Source organism: Rhodamnia argentea, chromosome 7 (assembly GCF_020921035.1).
Source record: "Rhodamnia argentea isolate NSW1041297 chromosome 7, ASM2092103v1, whole genome shotgun sequence".
NCBI lineage: Eukaryota > Viridiplantae > Streptophyta > Magnoliopsida > Myrtales > Myrtaceae > Rhodamnia > Rhodamnia argentea.
Genome location: NC_063156.1, coordinates 2,384,499 through 2,398,479, shown reverse-complemented (window position 1 = coordinate 2,398,479; position 13,981 = coordinate 2,384,499). Strand labels below are relative to the sequence as shown.

The window sequence follows — 13,981 nt, the reverse complement described above, 5'->3', positions numbered from 1 at the left end:
TCTGACCCCCGGTGTGTGTGCGTGCACGTTCGTCGCGATCGCGATTGTGGTCACGGCACAACCGTTAAGGTAAGATTGCGATGTACAGGTCATAGATTCAGCTCGTCCGATTACAGATGTGGACATCACGAGCCAGCGGTCTAGGAGGAACCCATTTGGACCGGCACGCGCCATCTACCGCAGATTCTAGTTAAACGCGTCTCGAAGGTCATTAGCGCTTGTACTGAGAAAGGGAAACCTACCATGTTCCATGGCCCTGAGGCTTACCTCAGCCTTGAGATTTTCAATTTGCCTACTAATTCCTGCACTCATCGTGTCAAACAAGAACTCGGAATCATGCCTCTGTTTTGTTGCCCCGACAACCTTGAACGATTCCAAAAGCAAAGTGCTGAAGGCACTGTCCTTAGTCAATCAAAACCCATCATTAACCACCCTTGTGCCTCCCCAAGCGACGACTAAATCCCCAAGCTTTTGGTCTTGAAACAGTCGGATCGGTATGGTATCGACATGTCGAGTTGTCCCCTCTCCTGGTAGTGCTCTTAAACCATAGAGAAATCAGAAATCGTACACAAATTTACAAAATTCAAATGCTTGCCACTTGATCTCAGATGTGTGCCGTTTCCTTTTTCCAATTCCATGTTCTGTGTCGCCGTCCAATCCACTTTTGAAAGTCTCGAAAGCCGAAACGTGAGGATCCGAAGCAAAACCATGTAATGACGCGCTAAAATGGGGCTTGGTACCACGGACAAAAGGGAGAGGAAATTATCCCCAACGAAACATGTCTCCTTTACATGTCTCCCACCACATGTACTTCAATTAAATTTGGAGGAAAAAAAAACCATCGACCAAAGATTCGACCGCGGTTGTCCGTACGTCGAGATACCGATTAGTATCACACTACTGCGAGCTGATAATTATTCACATGTCTGTGCGGTCAGTTTCACGTCGAAGATCAATGAGGAGCCAACTCATGAAAAATGGGTCAGCTTTCGGGGTCGTTTCATAGGCAAACATGGTAGGTTTCAGATTTCAAAGATTGAGAACCGACTCTCGGGAGATACTTACCCATCTTAAAATCGATCGCCCCTAATTAATAGTAGCACCGAAGACAAGATTGAGTCATTTGCCTATCACACTCACTAAAAGGGCCAGGAGAAGTAGATTTGACCTATGGAAAGAGGTTGAGAATTTGGCCATTCTTCTGGTGCAGAGACAGAGGAGGTAGGAGGAGGAGGTGACGGATGACAAATGAACACCCAAAGAAGCCATGCAGATATTGCAGGGGACTGTTTGCCATCACCACAACCATCCGAGTGCTTTGTTTTTTGGAGAAGATGATCGAAGAGGAGGGACAACAGTAGAGTTGACTTTGATCATTGTGGGCTGAAGGGAAAGTATTGCAGTCCATCATCATTCTATTGTTGGTGAGTGGGGGGTTGCACCATGACTACAGCTTTTCTCCTTGTGACTTTATGCCCACCACCTTGATGTTTTCATGTCAAGACAATACTACGCAGCCTTCGATCGATCGTACTTGCATTTGATTCACCGACGATAAATGCCATCGATTTTAATCTCAAAACTTACTATTTCTACACAAGTTTAGAGTACTTAGACACAAGTTTTTTGTGTCTTGTCGATTGTTGGGTTATCTCATATTGATTGTGAAAGCAGAGTGACGGTCGATTTACAAGTGTGAATGAAAGTCTCATCCTTAGAATTAACTTTTGAAATGAAAGAGACTCAAGACCACCCAATGCTAGTATTAAAGCCCACTTACCAATAAGAAATACGGGTTGTTGTGGCTACGACTTGTTGGGCCCGACGTGTGCGGCTACGACCCAAGGCTAGATGTGTGAGAGGGGGAGATTATTGGGCCCGATGTGTGAGCTTGGAAAATTTCGAAAAGTGTAAACAAGAAGAAATCGAAAATTACGGGAATGTAGTTAATTTAATTGTTGATCACTTGTAATCATTCTTTCAATTTTTGCCCCACCGAGAACAATTCTTAGATCCGTTACTGCTGTATGTAACTCCTATTTGTACACAGCAAAGGCCAAAGACAAAAGGTCAAAGCCAAAACGGCAGGGACTAAAACGTCAAAGTTCAAAGATGAGGGACCAAACTGCAATAATGCCCCTCGACATCTAGAGACCCCGTATGCAAACTTCGCTACGTATAAATGGGCAGCAAAACCTCTCTCTCCTACACCATTGCCCTTGCTTCATCCAAAATCTGAACAATCTCAGAAGCAATAAGGATCATATCCATGGCTCCTAAGGTCAAGACCCTTGTTCTTGCTTTCCTGATGTTGCTGATGATTTCCTTCTCTCTAGGTGAGCATCTCTCTCTCAAAACTTAATACTAGGTAAAGAACATCTCCGATGTCCACACCAGGAATTCGAAGAATTCGATATATCCTGTGCACAGCGATTCACACGATGGATTTTATCCACTTTTGCAGGCTTGCCGGGGGAGTTCGATGGGTCGGACGCGAAACCCTCGCTTCGTAAGGTATGGCTTGCACGAAACACGACACCAATTGACATCCTTCACGTATATGCTTATGTGCATGCGTTTTTGAATAATCGATCCTATCTGCTGCATGCATGCAAGCATGCAGTTTATACCTTAGAAGAGTCGTGAAGTGAGCATATGACAAAGTTTCCCTATTGTTGAAGAAGCTGTCTTAAGCTATAGATGATAATTTTGTCCCCCGGTTCTGATTGTACTTACTGGTTGATATGAAGCTTAGTGAAAATAGACTGTGCAAAACCTTAATCGTTGCTAACGTTTCTTTGTGGATCTCCTCAAAGGACGGTGAAAGCCTGAAAATTCGGAAGCTCGGGATGGTCGATAGCCTCCTCGACTACGACGACGCGTGTGCCAATCCTAAGCATGATCCCCGGAAGAAGGGCTGCAAGAATGCTCCTTGACTCTCTCTCTCTCTCTCTCTCTCTCTCTCTCTCTCTCTCATAAGAGGATATTAACGTAATGCGTTGAGAGACAATATGTACTGTAGCATTCTATCCGAGTTTCTGTAGAAATATCACTGTAATGCCCGTCTTGAGGGTGTAATAATAAACCTCTGAAGTACGATTCTTGCGACGGAGCACCTAATTTTGTTTAGCCCTCTAATTATGGTGGAGCTACCTGTGCCTTTCCATTTTCGAGAACACTGGAATTCGGCTTGCACAAGAGACAGCACGTGAACGGAGGGACGACAATAAAGAAAACAGGGACGTCGCTGAAATTTCACCGGCCGTTGCTTTAAGGTTTTCTTTGGAAAACTATGCCTAGAATGAAAGGTTTCCTACGTACCCTGTCTGAACAAGGAAAATGTCCCTCATTGCAGATGAGGAGATTTCTCGCTAGGTCAATTTCTCAAGCTCACGCTTACAAGACAATATCCGGTTTGCGCTAATGAGCGCTAATGAACATCATACGATGATGCTAATTGCAGAATGGTGTCATAAGTATCAATTGCTTCACAATTCACATATGAAGCATCCAAACTTATCTACATATCACATATGATCTTGCTTATAGTCTCTCTTGATCACATCTGTAATTATAGCAGAAGGGAAAAAGGATGTGAACCCAAAAATGTTATATGGTCTTTTTTCAAGTTGACAAGCAAACAAGAGTAAACAGGGGACAATGTTCTGTCTAGATTCATGAAAGCAATTCCTCAATCTAATATCCAGCCTGGTAACCAATCCTGTTTTAGTAGAAACTTTATGCGCATATGTATAGTGTTGTATACCGTAATAGTCAGATGCTTCGTACAATAATAACCCGGAAATGAACAAAATTACAACGTCCAATTAACTGCAAACATCGCCACATCGCTACACGGAGACTCTGTGGACGCTCAGGTAAATTCCTCTTTCAAGTAACCAGGCCCAGGTCTGAAGGGTTCGGATTCTGAATATGCCTCTGGTCGATAAAACCCGGAATCGTTCACACGGTTACTGAGTACATGAAGGATGGCTTTCTTAGTGCCGCCGTACTCATCCCTGTTGTTCTCAACATACTCCTTCGCCTCCGCCGCCACATCATTAACAAAATCAAACCGATTGTCCTCCGACAGCAGAAGCCTCTCAATGTCCATCGTCAATAGCTTTCCTGTTTCCTTTATTTTCCTCTCCTGCTCCTCAAGGAAAGGAATCCTCTCCATTTGGTATTGCAACAAGTCATCTTTCTTTGTCTGCCACGATAAAAGAAAACTTCTAGGTAAGAGCTAAAGCAAAAGAACTATCCCGTCCATAACAATAGCATGAATTCTCCGGAAAAATTGAGCTGGCAAAGCATGAGACTTTGATGCCCTAATGGATCTACTGTGAAATTACTTTCAAGATATTAGAGCAGTCAATCCTCAAGTTACAGATCACATGCCAAGGTTTCAGCTAGCAGATACGTAGTCAGCCAGCAACTTTATCTCAGCCATTTCACTGAAGAATTCTGGCCAAAGAGATCATCTCGCGAAAGTGCAAATCAAGCGCACGCCATTCCACTCAAAACCAAGTGGAGTTGACACTCTAGGCCGTATTCAATTGAACCATGATTACTCTGATACAACATATGTGTGAGAGACGAGGCAGGTAAAGTAATCTCTCTATCAAATGTCTGGTGGCAGACTGTGCTGTTAAAAACACCCAAAGATAGGTGCTGGCCAATATGGTGAGAACAAATGACTAATGATGGGAATAGGTAGATAAACCAGAGTGCAACAGGAGCAATTAATTAGATCAGCAGAAGTATAAGTTGGACCAATCAACTAATTCAGAAAGTTCGTGCGAAGTAACCTTAACGTGTACTCAGCGGGGCCGACTTTTTTACTCGGAGTGGGGAGTTCATTCATCTGACCGTCGACTAGAGCCACTTTAGATTCTGCAATTTTGTTCATTAATTATTCCAGATTCTTTCATTTCCATGTAAAGATCATTTCCTTCACGAGTACGTTCACCTACTCCTCCGAGTGACCTTATAACAATAACACCTCTTTTTCTTGTCATTTGAGATATTATGTGAATGAACCTACTGAATTTAATGATTGAAAATGAAAATAAATAAAGTAAACAACACAAGCAATTCGTTAATTCATTGAAGTCAGTCCTATCGATCATTCGGCCATGAGAAGCTTCGCATCATTTTGTCACTATCTACATCGCCGATCCTTGAAGTAGCCATCAACTGCTCCATAAATTTCACATGTTGATGTTGCGAAACTTCGTTAATGTGCACAACATGTTTCACCGACCACGGCAGAAGCAAAAGGTTCAACGTAGAGAAACAGGACTCTAAACGAACTCATAGAGCAGAGAGAACCAAGCTGCGTAGTCTATTACACATATTCAAGCGATTCAAGCCTTATCCCACTTCACAAGCAAGACCAGACAAACAAACAAATAAAAAACGAAAATGTCCAGCAAACTCAATTCCTTCTCCTTATATTTCTTCGAATCCGAGGATTAAACTAATCCAGTTAATACCCCGAACACATCCCTATCAGCACATACAAGCTCTCGCATTTTCAGACAAACATTATAACCTTCGACTATAATCACGGCCGAAGCTAACCCCTTTGCTGAACTAGTGCTGAAAGTGAAACATCCCGATCAGTTTCACTTCTTCACATCGACAATGCTCCAAACAAAACTATAAAGCCTTAAAAGATACGCAAGGAGCAAGCCAAAAGTACCAGTTTTCTTCGCCGCCACACTCGCCGACCCCGCCCACCGCTCCGCGACTGCGAAATCACCTACAAAAACGAGATGCGGCCAAAACTTCACCATTTCACCGAGAGACTACAGCCATCGTGCTCCTGACGAGACGACGATACTGAAAGAAAAAAAAACAGCGATAGAGAGAGAAGGAGAGACCAAAAACGGTGCCTTCGACGGAAGTGCCCGCGTCCGTCCATTCACCGATTGTGTCTGCAACAAAAGGATCGACTGTCGAATCGAGACAAATGCTCGGAGAAGTAGAGACGATGAGGGTGAACAAGGTTTAAATGGAGAAAACAAACCGGCGCGCTTGACGACGCAGCGAAAGGAAGTGAGCAGGAGCAGAGAGCCATGGCCATTGCCAATCCTTCACCACGACCGTATTCGGCATATCCACTCCCTCCTCTTTTCTAGACTTCGTCGCCGGACGGCGCCCCGACAAGCCGGCCTGGCCCGCCCCAAAATGATCGGGCTTGGCCCATTTTTTTTTTTTTTTTGGGCATAGGAGGACTGGCGCGGGCGAAGCTTGGGGCAGGCCCTGACCCGGCCCGCCCACCTTCTTTAATAATAAAGCAGGTCCTTTTCTTTTTTAAACAAGACCTCTCATTATACAGTAGGAATTTTCATCTTTTTTATTGATTTCTTTTCAGAATTTACGCAGATTTATTTCCCATTTGTTGGGCATAAAATAAAAAAATAAATAAATTATGTACGACTCTCCTCGGCGAATATGCATATTTGACCAAACTCAGGAGATCATGTAAAGTTTGATTCTATATCAGTATGGCCAAAGTTCCTCCTCATGCGGTGGCCATGGGTTGGGCAGACTTGCTGCCGCCGGCGAGGGCTATGCTTGCCTTGGCCAAGCGAGGGCTGGCCTCATTGCTGCTGATGAGGGCTCGCTCTTGTCATGCCACGGAGGAGTGCTCTTGTCCACGCTCCCACCAACCCTCCTGGTCTCGGCTTCTCCTTAGTTTGGACAAAGTAATTTCTTAACATCTCCATCTCTCTTGTTTTCCCTTTTAAATAAAGGTAAATCTGGCAGGTCGAGCTTCAGCTTGATGGCTTGCATTAATCGGTTCTTACAGATAGAGGGAGATTGTGACGTCTTCTTCTAGGTTTTCTATTTTTTCGAGGCGAAAATTTAGGCACGCCCTGTGATCGGCCTCAAGGCTAGGTTCGAGTCCGGCTACTACCGCATGGCCATGAGAGATGCGATGGGGGTGAGCAAGGAGCACGCATGACGAGATGATGATATCACAGGGGTTGTTCCATTGGTTGTCACCACACATCCAACCCAGGTCGAGCCGGAGGAGGAGCTAGAGCCACCTCTTGTCGCCGTGCCGTTGTCGCAATTCATTGCCTGCTTTACAAATCAACACCCTACTCGATTGAAAAGATTTCAAGAGAAACAAAGGAAATTGCTTTGTTGATTTTTCAAATCACCTTCCTCGATTTCTCTCTCTCTCTCTCTCTAGTTGTCAAAGTAGTAAGATGCTAAGAAATTACCTTGTACAGGCTAAGGAGAAGCACACACCAAGAGGGTTGGTGGGAGCGTGGACAAGAACACTCCTCTATGGCATGACAGGAGCGAGCCCTCGTCGGCGGTCCGGATCACAACTACTAGCGAGGAAGAACAGAAAAAGAAAAACGAAAAAATAAAGAAAAATAAAAAGAAAAAGAAAAAAAAATGAAAAAACGTAAAAGGACGAAAATACTCCTCATCAAACCATTCTTTAAAATAAAGATGGCACTTCAACTTATTATTTGAAATAAGATTCACTTCATGTCTTTATTTAAGAAAATAAAGGCATTTTGAATTCTTAGTTGAAATTTTTCCTATTTCTTATAGTAAATTCAAGAATATAAAGATGGGCTGACTTCTGCGAGCATTTTATGTATGTCTTTTTTTTTTATGCCGAAAAATGCATTTGAGTTTCCGTTCAAATTGATTAAGTTCTTTTATTCGTTCCAACTAAATTGTTTTGTCCAATTTTCGGCATTACATGTGTTTCACAAAAGAGAAAAAAAAAATGGATAAACGGTTTATTTAACTTTCGGTAAAAAAACAAAAGAGAAAATCTAGTTACAGAGTTTTTTTTTTTTTTTTTTTTTTGGTCCAAAGTTACAGAGTATCTGGCGGCAAATGAGAGAAAAAGTGGGTAAACCTCAAAAGGGGCGGCGGCGCTTGATGGACACGCGCCACTCTTCGCACTCAACCCCCCACGTAGCCAACCACGCCACGCGTCCAAACCTCCAGCCTCTCCCCACATTAGCATTAAAACGCACAGCGACGCCCACAAAACGACACCGCCTAGCCGACGGGGCCTTTCGACTTTCGCTTTCGCGCAGGAGCAGTAATTTACCAATCATACAGCGACTGATCCGAGTGAGCAGCAGTAAAACCAAAAAGCTCTCGCCAAGACGCCGCGAGCTTGGTTGACTCTCCTCCTGCTCTCCGGCGATTTCTTCCTCTCTCTCTCTCTCTCGATCTCTCGATCTCGAAGCTGTGAGGACCTTTTTCTCCGAGGAAGTTTGAGCAAACCTCGATCTCGCGAGGGGAAAAGCAAGCCGAATCTTCCCTATTCATTAGCATTGTCGGAGCAAAACCCTAAACTGGCCATGGCGAGATATCGGTTGTCGGATTTGAATCGGACTTGCTAGATACGATGACGCGGGAGGTGATTTTGACGACCACTGACTTATGATTCTTCCAAATACGAGTCCGGAACCGGAACCTTAATCGGAACCAGAACCCGAACCCTAGCTATGGAGAGATCCAGATCCAAGAGGAGCTACTACTACGAAAATGACTACGATTCCGAAGCACTCGGCAGGGCCAAGCCCCGGCACAACCACCACCACTCCCCCGGCCCCGCCGCGGTGCACCGAAACCGCGGCGGCGGCGGGCACCGGCAGGACTCCTCCCTCATGGTCACCACGAGCTACCGCATCCTCTGCCACGATGCCAAGGCCGGGGGCGTGATCGGCAAGTCCGGGTCCATCATCAAGTCCATAAGGCAGCACACGGGCGCGTGGATCAACGTCCACGAGCTCGTCTCCGGCGACAGCGAGCGGATCATCGAGATCTCCGACACGCGGAGGCGGGACCCCGACGGGCGAATGCCGGCCTTCTCGCCCGCTCAGGAGGCTCTGTTGTTGATTCACGAGAGGATTATGGAGAGTGACGCGTATAATGGCGGGGAGTACGAGGACGGAGGGGCCGGGAATCGGGCGGTGACGAGGCTCGTTGTCTCGAGGATGCATGTGGGGAGCTTGTTGGGGAAACGAGGGAAGATAATTGAGCAGATGAGGGTTGAGACCAAGACTCAGATTAGGATTTTGCCCCGAGATCACACATTGCCTCGATGCGTTACCATGGCTGAGGAGATCGTTCAGGTTTGCGAATTAAATTAGACTAAAAAGAAAAAGTAACAGAACTTAAGCTTTCGGGTTGTAAGGGAGATGATTACGAATGTTGAGCTAATTGGACAATCTGCATGTGCGTTCGTTGGTTGATTGGTGACCTCGAGCTGTGAATGTAGTCGCGGATGTTTCCACTTGCTCTCTGGTGCTTGTGCTTACCTTTCTTGATTTGACCCTGAGCAGAAGTGCCAGCGAAACCATTCTTAAGATGCTAATCTGAAATAATAATCTGTTCAATGGGAAAGTAATAAAATGGGTGATTCGCAAGTGATATGTTAACGAGATGTAAAATGCCAAGCACTTGATGGAGTTGGACATATCTGTCCTTTAAAGTTTTCCTTTTTAACTCATTGATTGTGGAAATGTAGAATAATCGCTTTGTTGGCTCTAGACTCGCAGTTAATGACCATGAATGGTTTAAATGCTTCTAATGAATTCCAGTTTTAGCGTTTTGCTGTTCCTACGGAACTTCACTTGTCTACAGAAAGTCAAAGCTGCTCCTTGCTTTACTTCAGAATGCTGGTTTCTCTGTGCCCTTGTGTTCTTGCAAAAGCAGCCAAACCTTTCACAGCTTATTTGTGTACTGTAGTATGACTTAAACTGACTCATGAATCTGAGAATCACAGAGGAATAAATAGATAAGTCAGTCGAATGCATATTCAGACTTTGCGAGTTACATGTCTATTCCAAAGACAGAAGAAGATTTCCTTGGATTAGCCTGTAACCATTGACACTTGTAAAATGTTGATTCTTATCATTAGTGTCTGCAACTCCTTTTCCTTGTTTTTTGTTACTCAATACCTTCAAATTTGTCTATCGTGTACTAACTGTTGAATTTCCGTACTGCATTGGTAGCTCGGTATGATTCTTGCTGTTTGTAGGTGCGAATCTAAACTGCTGAATGCATTGTTCTTTTTTGGCCAATGTATCCTCCTTTGTCGATGAGCCTCATGCAGGACAAAATTTATCAGATTGGTCCTCCCTAAAAATTTACCATGTCATTCAAGATTCCCCTTGCTCTTTTTCAACGGATCACTATAACAAATTCACATCTTTTTGCCGGAGTATGTTGATTCATGAATCACATGTGCAAACTGCCTTAACGAGTGTTCGCGAAGATGAGCACATAAGTTCAGTATGCTGTTGGTGGTGTTGAGCATCAAAATATCTGTGCATTTGGCTTGGACTTTCTATCACTATCTATATGATGTTCAAGAAACCTTGAAGAGTAGTAATCGGAAAGAAAGGATCTACACTTCCAACTTCTGATAATTGCATATGCTGATGCCTCAATATCTAAACTGGTGTACCTCACATTACGAAGTTGAGATTATTTCTTGATGTATAACTAATTTTCCATTATCACTTGTAGGTTGTAGGCGATGTGAATGCTGTGAAACATGCAATATCAGTTATTTCACATCGCTTGAGGGAGAGTCAACATCGTGACCGCGATAATTTTCATGGGAGAATCCATTCACCAGAGCGGTTCCCTTCTGATGATGAGTTCATTCCTCACATAAACAACTCAACACGCCGTTCATCTGGCGACGGGACTTCATATGGTTCACGGCCCAGTCTGACCAATGCAAGAAGCAATAACTACTTCTCTCGTTCATGTGGCTTACCACCAGATTCCGAGGCTGCTCCCAGGACTGATGATATGCAGCCACTGGATGGGGATGAACTTGTGTTTCGAATCTTATGTCCTATTGGAAAAATTGATAAGGTTGCTGGAGAATCTGCTGGAATTATAGAATTACTCAGAGCTGATGTTGGTGTGGATGTTAGGATTAGTGACCCCGTGGCTGGCTCAGATGAACATGTGATTATTATTTCATCTGAGGAGGTAATTGCCTTTCAGAAACTTCTTTTTCCTGTCTAGAGATGCATTTTCACTGATGCAGTGCAATTGGAATTGTAAGATTCTGCATACTACGCTCAGAAATGGTAGCATAAGAATTTCAAATTAGGATGATCTACCTTGGGTTGTGTTATGTCAAATTGTTAATTTCTGAGATGGTTTCTGATTTAATTTTTTTATTAGGGTCCTGATGATGAACTCTTTCCAGCCCAAGAAGCTTTGTTGCACATCCAAACTCGGATTGTTGATCTTTTTCCTGATAAAGACAACATTATAACCACAAGATTACTTGTCCCATCTACTGATATTGGGTGCTTAGAGGGAAAAGACGGACCTCTGTATGAAATAAAAAAATCGACCGGTGCAAGTGTACAGATTCTTCCAAAAGGAGATCTTCCTGGCAGTGCTTTCACAGATGATGAGCTTGTTCAGGTTTGGTTCATAGGCTACTGATTACTGGAATGGCTAATGCATGCTGATTTTATCTTAACTTGCATGCTAGTCTTGAGCTTGCTGCAAGTCCAGAAGGTTAATTAAATGTATTGCCTACCATGTGTGTGCAAGATAAGTCCTCAAAGTAGGGTTCTAAATCCGTATTCCCCGTTATGGTTCTTCAATAGTTCTATTTTGGGATGGTCGATGTACCGGCACTCTCTCACCTCTATGTGCATTCTGTTTCTATCTTGTATGGCTGATGGGTATGTCGTTCCCATATAGGCTTTCATTGTTACTTCCAAGTTGTGTACCTGTGAATGGCCTGAGTGAGGATTAATTTTATCTGCAGTACTTCTTAGTTGCTTCCTTTATTCTCCAGATTGTAGGGGAAATAAAATCAGCTAGGGAAGCCCTTGTTCAGGTGACATCAATATTACGGAACCATTTCTACAGGGAAATTTCCGAAAAAGACTCACCTCCTCCTCCCGAAATTGAGCCGATTCCTTCCAATAGTATTACTAATCGCGAAGCTCAAGGTGCACATGATCCTGTGACAACAACTCAGCTTGGAATTCACAATGTTGCGACAGCACATCCATCAAAGGTTGCCCATGTCAAAGATTCAGCATATCATCTGTTCTCCCTAATTTTCCCACTGATTTTATTACTTCCTTTGGTTGTTTGGTTGTGCTTGTCTTATCACTGTACTTTGATTTTCCCTTTCTGTCATGGGCTTTCTGCATGATACTGACGAGCTAAAGCAGTTTGGTTCCAATTGTGGAAGACATTCTTCTCATTGTTCATTTGGCAAGTCAAAAGCCAAGTCTACTTTAAATGTTGATCTAATAGAACGAAGTAATATTTGCCTTTTGAGGGACAGTTCGACTGTTTGTATTACTCATTTTCTAATGACATTTTGTAGGACAATGGGAGTTCTGGTCCTGAGACAGGAAGGCGTAATGAAGGTGAGAGTCGTGATGATGCCCCTAGCTTGAGCAGGTAATAATTTCCTTGCATATGATACCTTCCACAGTGATGTTGCCAAATTTTCTGCAGTATAAATGCGCCCTTCTCTTTTTCCATAGGGTACCTGCTGTTACGCTTGTCACACGGAGTACCCTCGAAGTTATCATACCAGAGTCTGCAGTTCCAAAGCTGATAGCAAAATCCAAAAGCAAGCTGTCGCAGATAAGTGAGGTGCGTTTGCAATTCTTCTACATCCACCTGATATCATCTGGTTAAACTGGTGAAACGTTTGATCCATGACTGAGTTTGCTTGGAGCAGTTGTCAGGGGCTAGTGTGATCCTGCTAGAGGATAAACCAGAAGCAACAACTCAGAAGGTTATTCAGATATCGGGCACTCCGGAGCAGGCTGAGAGAGCCCAGAGTCTGCTGCAAGGGTTTATTTTGAGCAGTAAGGCTCTCTTTTGCTCTATTGCACACTCACATCTGCTTTTGCAACCAAACTGGCACATACTGACTCCTTTATTTGTGTACTTCTCATTTGGCCTGAAAGTTTGCATTTTTATTTTATTTTTCGTCTAACCTGCAACGACATGCTCCTTCCATCTCTCCTCAATTTTCAGCTCAAGAAGATGGTCCTTGAAATTATTCTGGAAATGGCAATTAGCAGTAAAACGTGTTGTAGCTGGCTGTCAAACGAGTTCCCCGAAGAGTTCGTCTGCCAAGCCGACTTGCCTTTGGTATATGCCGGCCGACATATAAAAGTGCTGGGGCGCTTTGTTCGTGGGCCATGACCTATTCTAATGCTTCTTGAGGAGGATGTGGTTTCCATCTGTGGGAATCACCCGCTTATCCTTTTTGCTGCCATTGTAATTGCAATGCTTTTATCTTATGTTCAATTTTCCCTTCGGGATGAGAAACGTCAGTGCCTTTCACGAATCTGTAGGATACCCCACGTCCTCTGCAACTCGTGTACACCATGTTTAACCTAACATATTGCTGCAGGTGGAAGTGGATACTTCAGGGATGACCATACCCAGAAACCGCGAATGCTCTTTCGGAACCTGGAAAGTAAATTTGGATTCTTGATGACTATCGTCAATAATGCTTAATGAGGGTGCTAATGACCTTGGATCGGATGATTGCCAACTCGAGTGTAAGAGCTCGCAATTACAGGTGCTCTCGGTTTCCAGTTACTCATTGGAGTTAGACCTGCCATTTACAGCTTCTCAAGTGAAATCTTCGTGGTCGAAGCAAAGCAACAAGGCCATTCCTAAACAGGGTACGTCCCATTAAAACAGAAGGGGACAAGGAAGAGCGAAATGAGGTTAAAACCTAGGAATGAGTACGACACCAGATTCCGTTAGAGCTATAACTCCAGACACGTCAACACGGTATTTATTGTCGGCCCATACGAACAGGATAATTACGTTACATAGCTGGCTTTGAGCATGACCCGAACTGGAATTCAAGCCGCCACGTCCAGTCTACGGCACATACCGAGACTTGAACAAGAAGAGCCAGAACACGGACGGGACTTGGGGTGGCGTCCCCAGCGTACGA

At 44.0% G+C, this 13,981-nt stretch overlaps 3 protein-coding genes across 4 annotated transcripts; 2 read left to right on the top strand and 1 right to left on the bottom strand.

Annotated features, from left to right (window-relative positions):
- The first annotated feature begins 2,196 nt into the window (after positions 1-2,196).
- Positions 2,197-3,104, top strand: LOC115754280. 2 transcript variants are annotated; one of them, XM_030693259.2, is made up of 3 exons: positions 2,197-2,336; positions 2,465-2,514; positions 2,817-3,104. In XM_030693259.2, exons 1-3 carry the CDS (start codon positions 2,270-2,272, stop codon positions 2,934-2,936), a joined length of 237 nt encoding a protein of 78 aa, XP_030549119.1. In that variant the 5' UTR covers positions 2,197-2,269; the 3' UTR covers positions 2,937-3,104. The 2 variants fall into 2 exon arrangements, with proteins under 2 accessions (XP_030549119.1, XP_030549117.1); XM_030693257.2 differs by having other exon boundaries at positions 2,805-3,104.
- Positions 3,105-3,595: 491 nt separating this feature from the next.
- Positions 3,596-6,128, bottom strand: LOC115754320 (protein PLASTID TRANSCRIPTIONALLY ACTIVE 7). The gene is made up of 4 exons (XM_030693308.2): positions 6,032-6,128; positions 5,886-5,939; positions 5,705-5,764; positions 3,596-4,210 (listed from the first exon to the last, which is right to left on the bottom strand). The coding sequence occupies exons 1-4, from the start codon at positions 6,086-6,088 to the stop codon at positions 3,875-3,877; spliced, it is 507 nt and encodes a 168-aa protein (XP_030549168.1). The 5' UTR covers positions 6,089-6,128; the 3' UTR covers positions 3,596-3,874.
- Positions 6,129-8,036: 1,908 nt separating this feature from the next.
- Positions 8,037-13,357, top strand: LOC115754314 (RNA-binding KH domain-containing protein RCF3). The gene is made up of 8 exons (XM_030693297.2): positions 8,037-9,128; positions 10,528-11,004; positions 11,203-11,451; positions 11,834-12,058; positions 12,377-12,453; positions 12,540-12,651; positions 12,740-12,869; positions 13,042-13,357. Exons 1-8 carry the CDS (start codon positions 8,499-8,501, stop codon positions 13,059-13,061), a joined length of 1,920 nt encoding a protein of 639 aa, XP_030549157.1. The 5' UTR covers positions 8,037-8,498; the 3' UTR covers positions 13,062-13,357.
- The last annotated feature ends 624 nt before the right edge of the window (positions 13,358-13,981 follow it).

Bases quoted from the DNA above. Each gene is read 5' to 3' on its own strand.
- LOC115754280 (XM_030693257.2), top strand. From the start codon at position 2,270: ATGGCTCCTAAGGTCAAGACCCTTGTTCTTGCTTTCCTGATGTTGCTG. The intron at 2,337-2,464 runs GTGAGCATCTCT...CCACTTTTGCAG, and splicing joins GATGATTTCCTTCTCTCTAG to GCTTGCCGGGGGAGTTCGAT. The intron at 2,515-2,804 runs GTATGGCTTGCA...GTTTCTTTGTGG, and splicing joins CGAAACCCTCGCTTCGTAAG to ATCTCCTCAAAGGACGGTGA.
- LOC115754314 (XM_030693297.2), top strand. From the start codon at position 8,499: ATGGAGAGATCCAGATCCAAGAGGAGCTACTACTACGAAAATGACTAC. The intron at 12,059-12,376 runs GTTGCCCATGTC...GACATTTTGTAG, and splicing joins CGACAGCACATCCATCAAAG to GACAATGGGAGTTCTGGTCC. The intron at 12,870-13,041 runs GTAAGGCTCTCT...CTCAATTTTCAG, and splicing joins GCAAGGGTTTATTTTGAGCA to CTCAAGAAGATGGTCCTTGA.
- LOC115754320 (XM_030693308.2), bottom strand. From the start codon at position 6,088: ATGGCCATGGCTCTCTGCTCCTGCTCACTTCCTTTCGCTGCGTCGTCA. The intron at 5,765-5,885 runs GTCTCTCCTTCT...TCGTTTTTGTAG, and splicing joins CGTCGAAGGCACCGTTTTTG to GTGATTTCGCAGTCGCGGAG. The intron at 4,211-5,704 runs GTACTTTTGGCT...TTATCGTGGCAG, and splicing joins TGTGGCGGCGAAGAAAACTG to ACAAAGAAAGATGACTTGTT.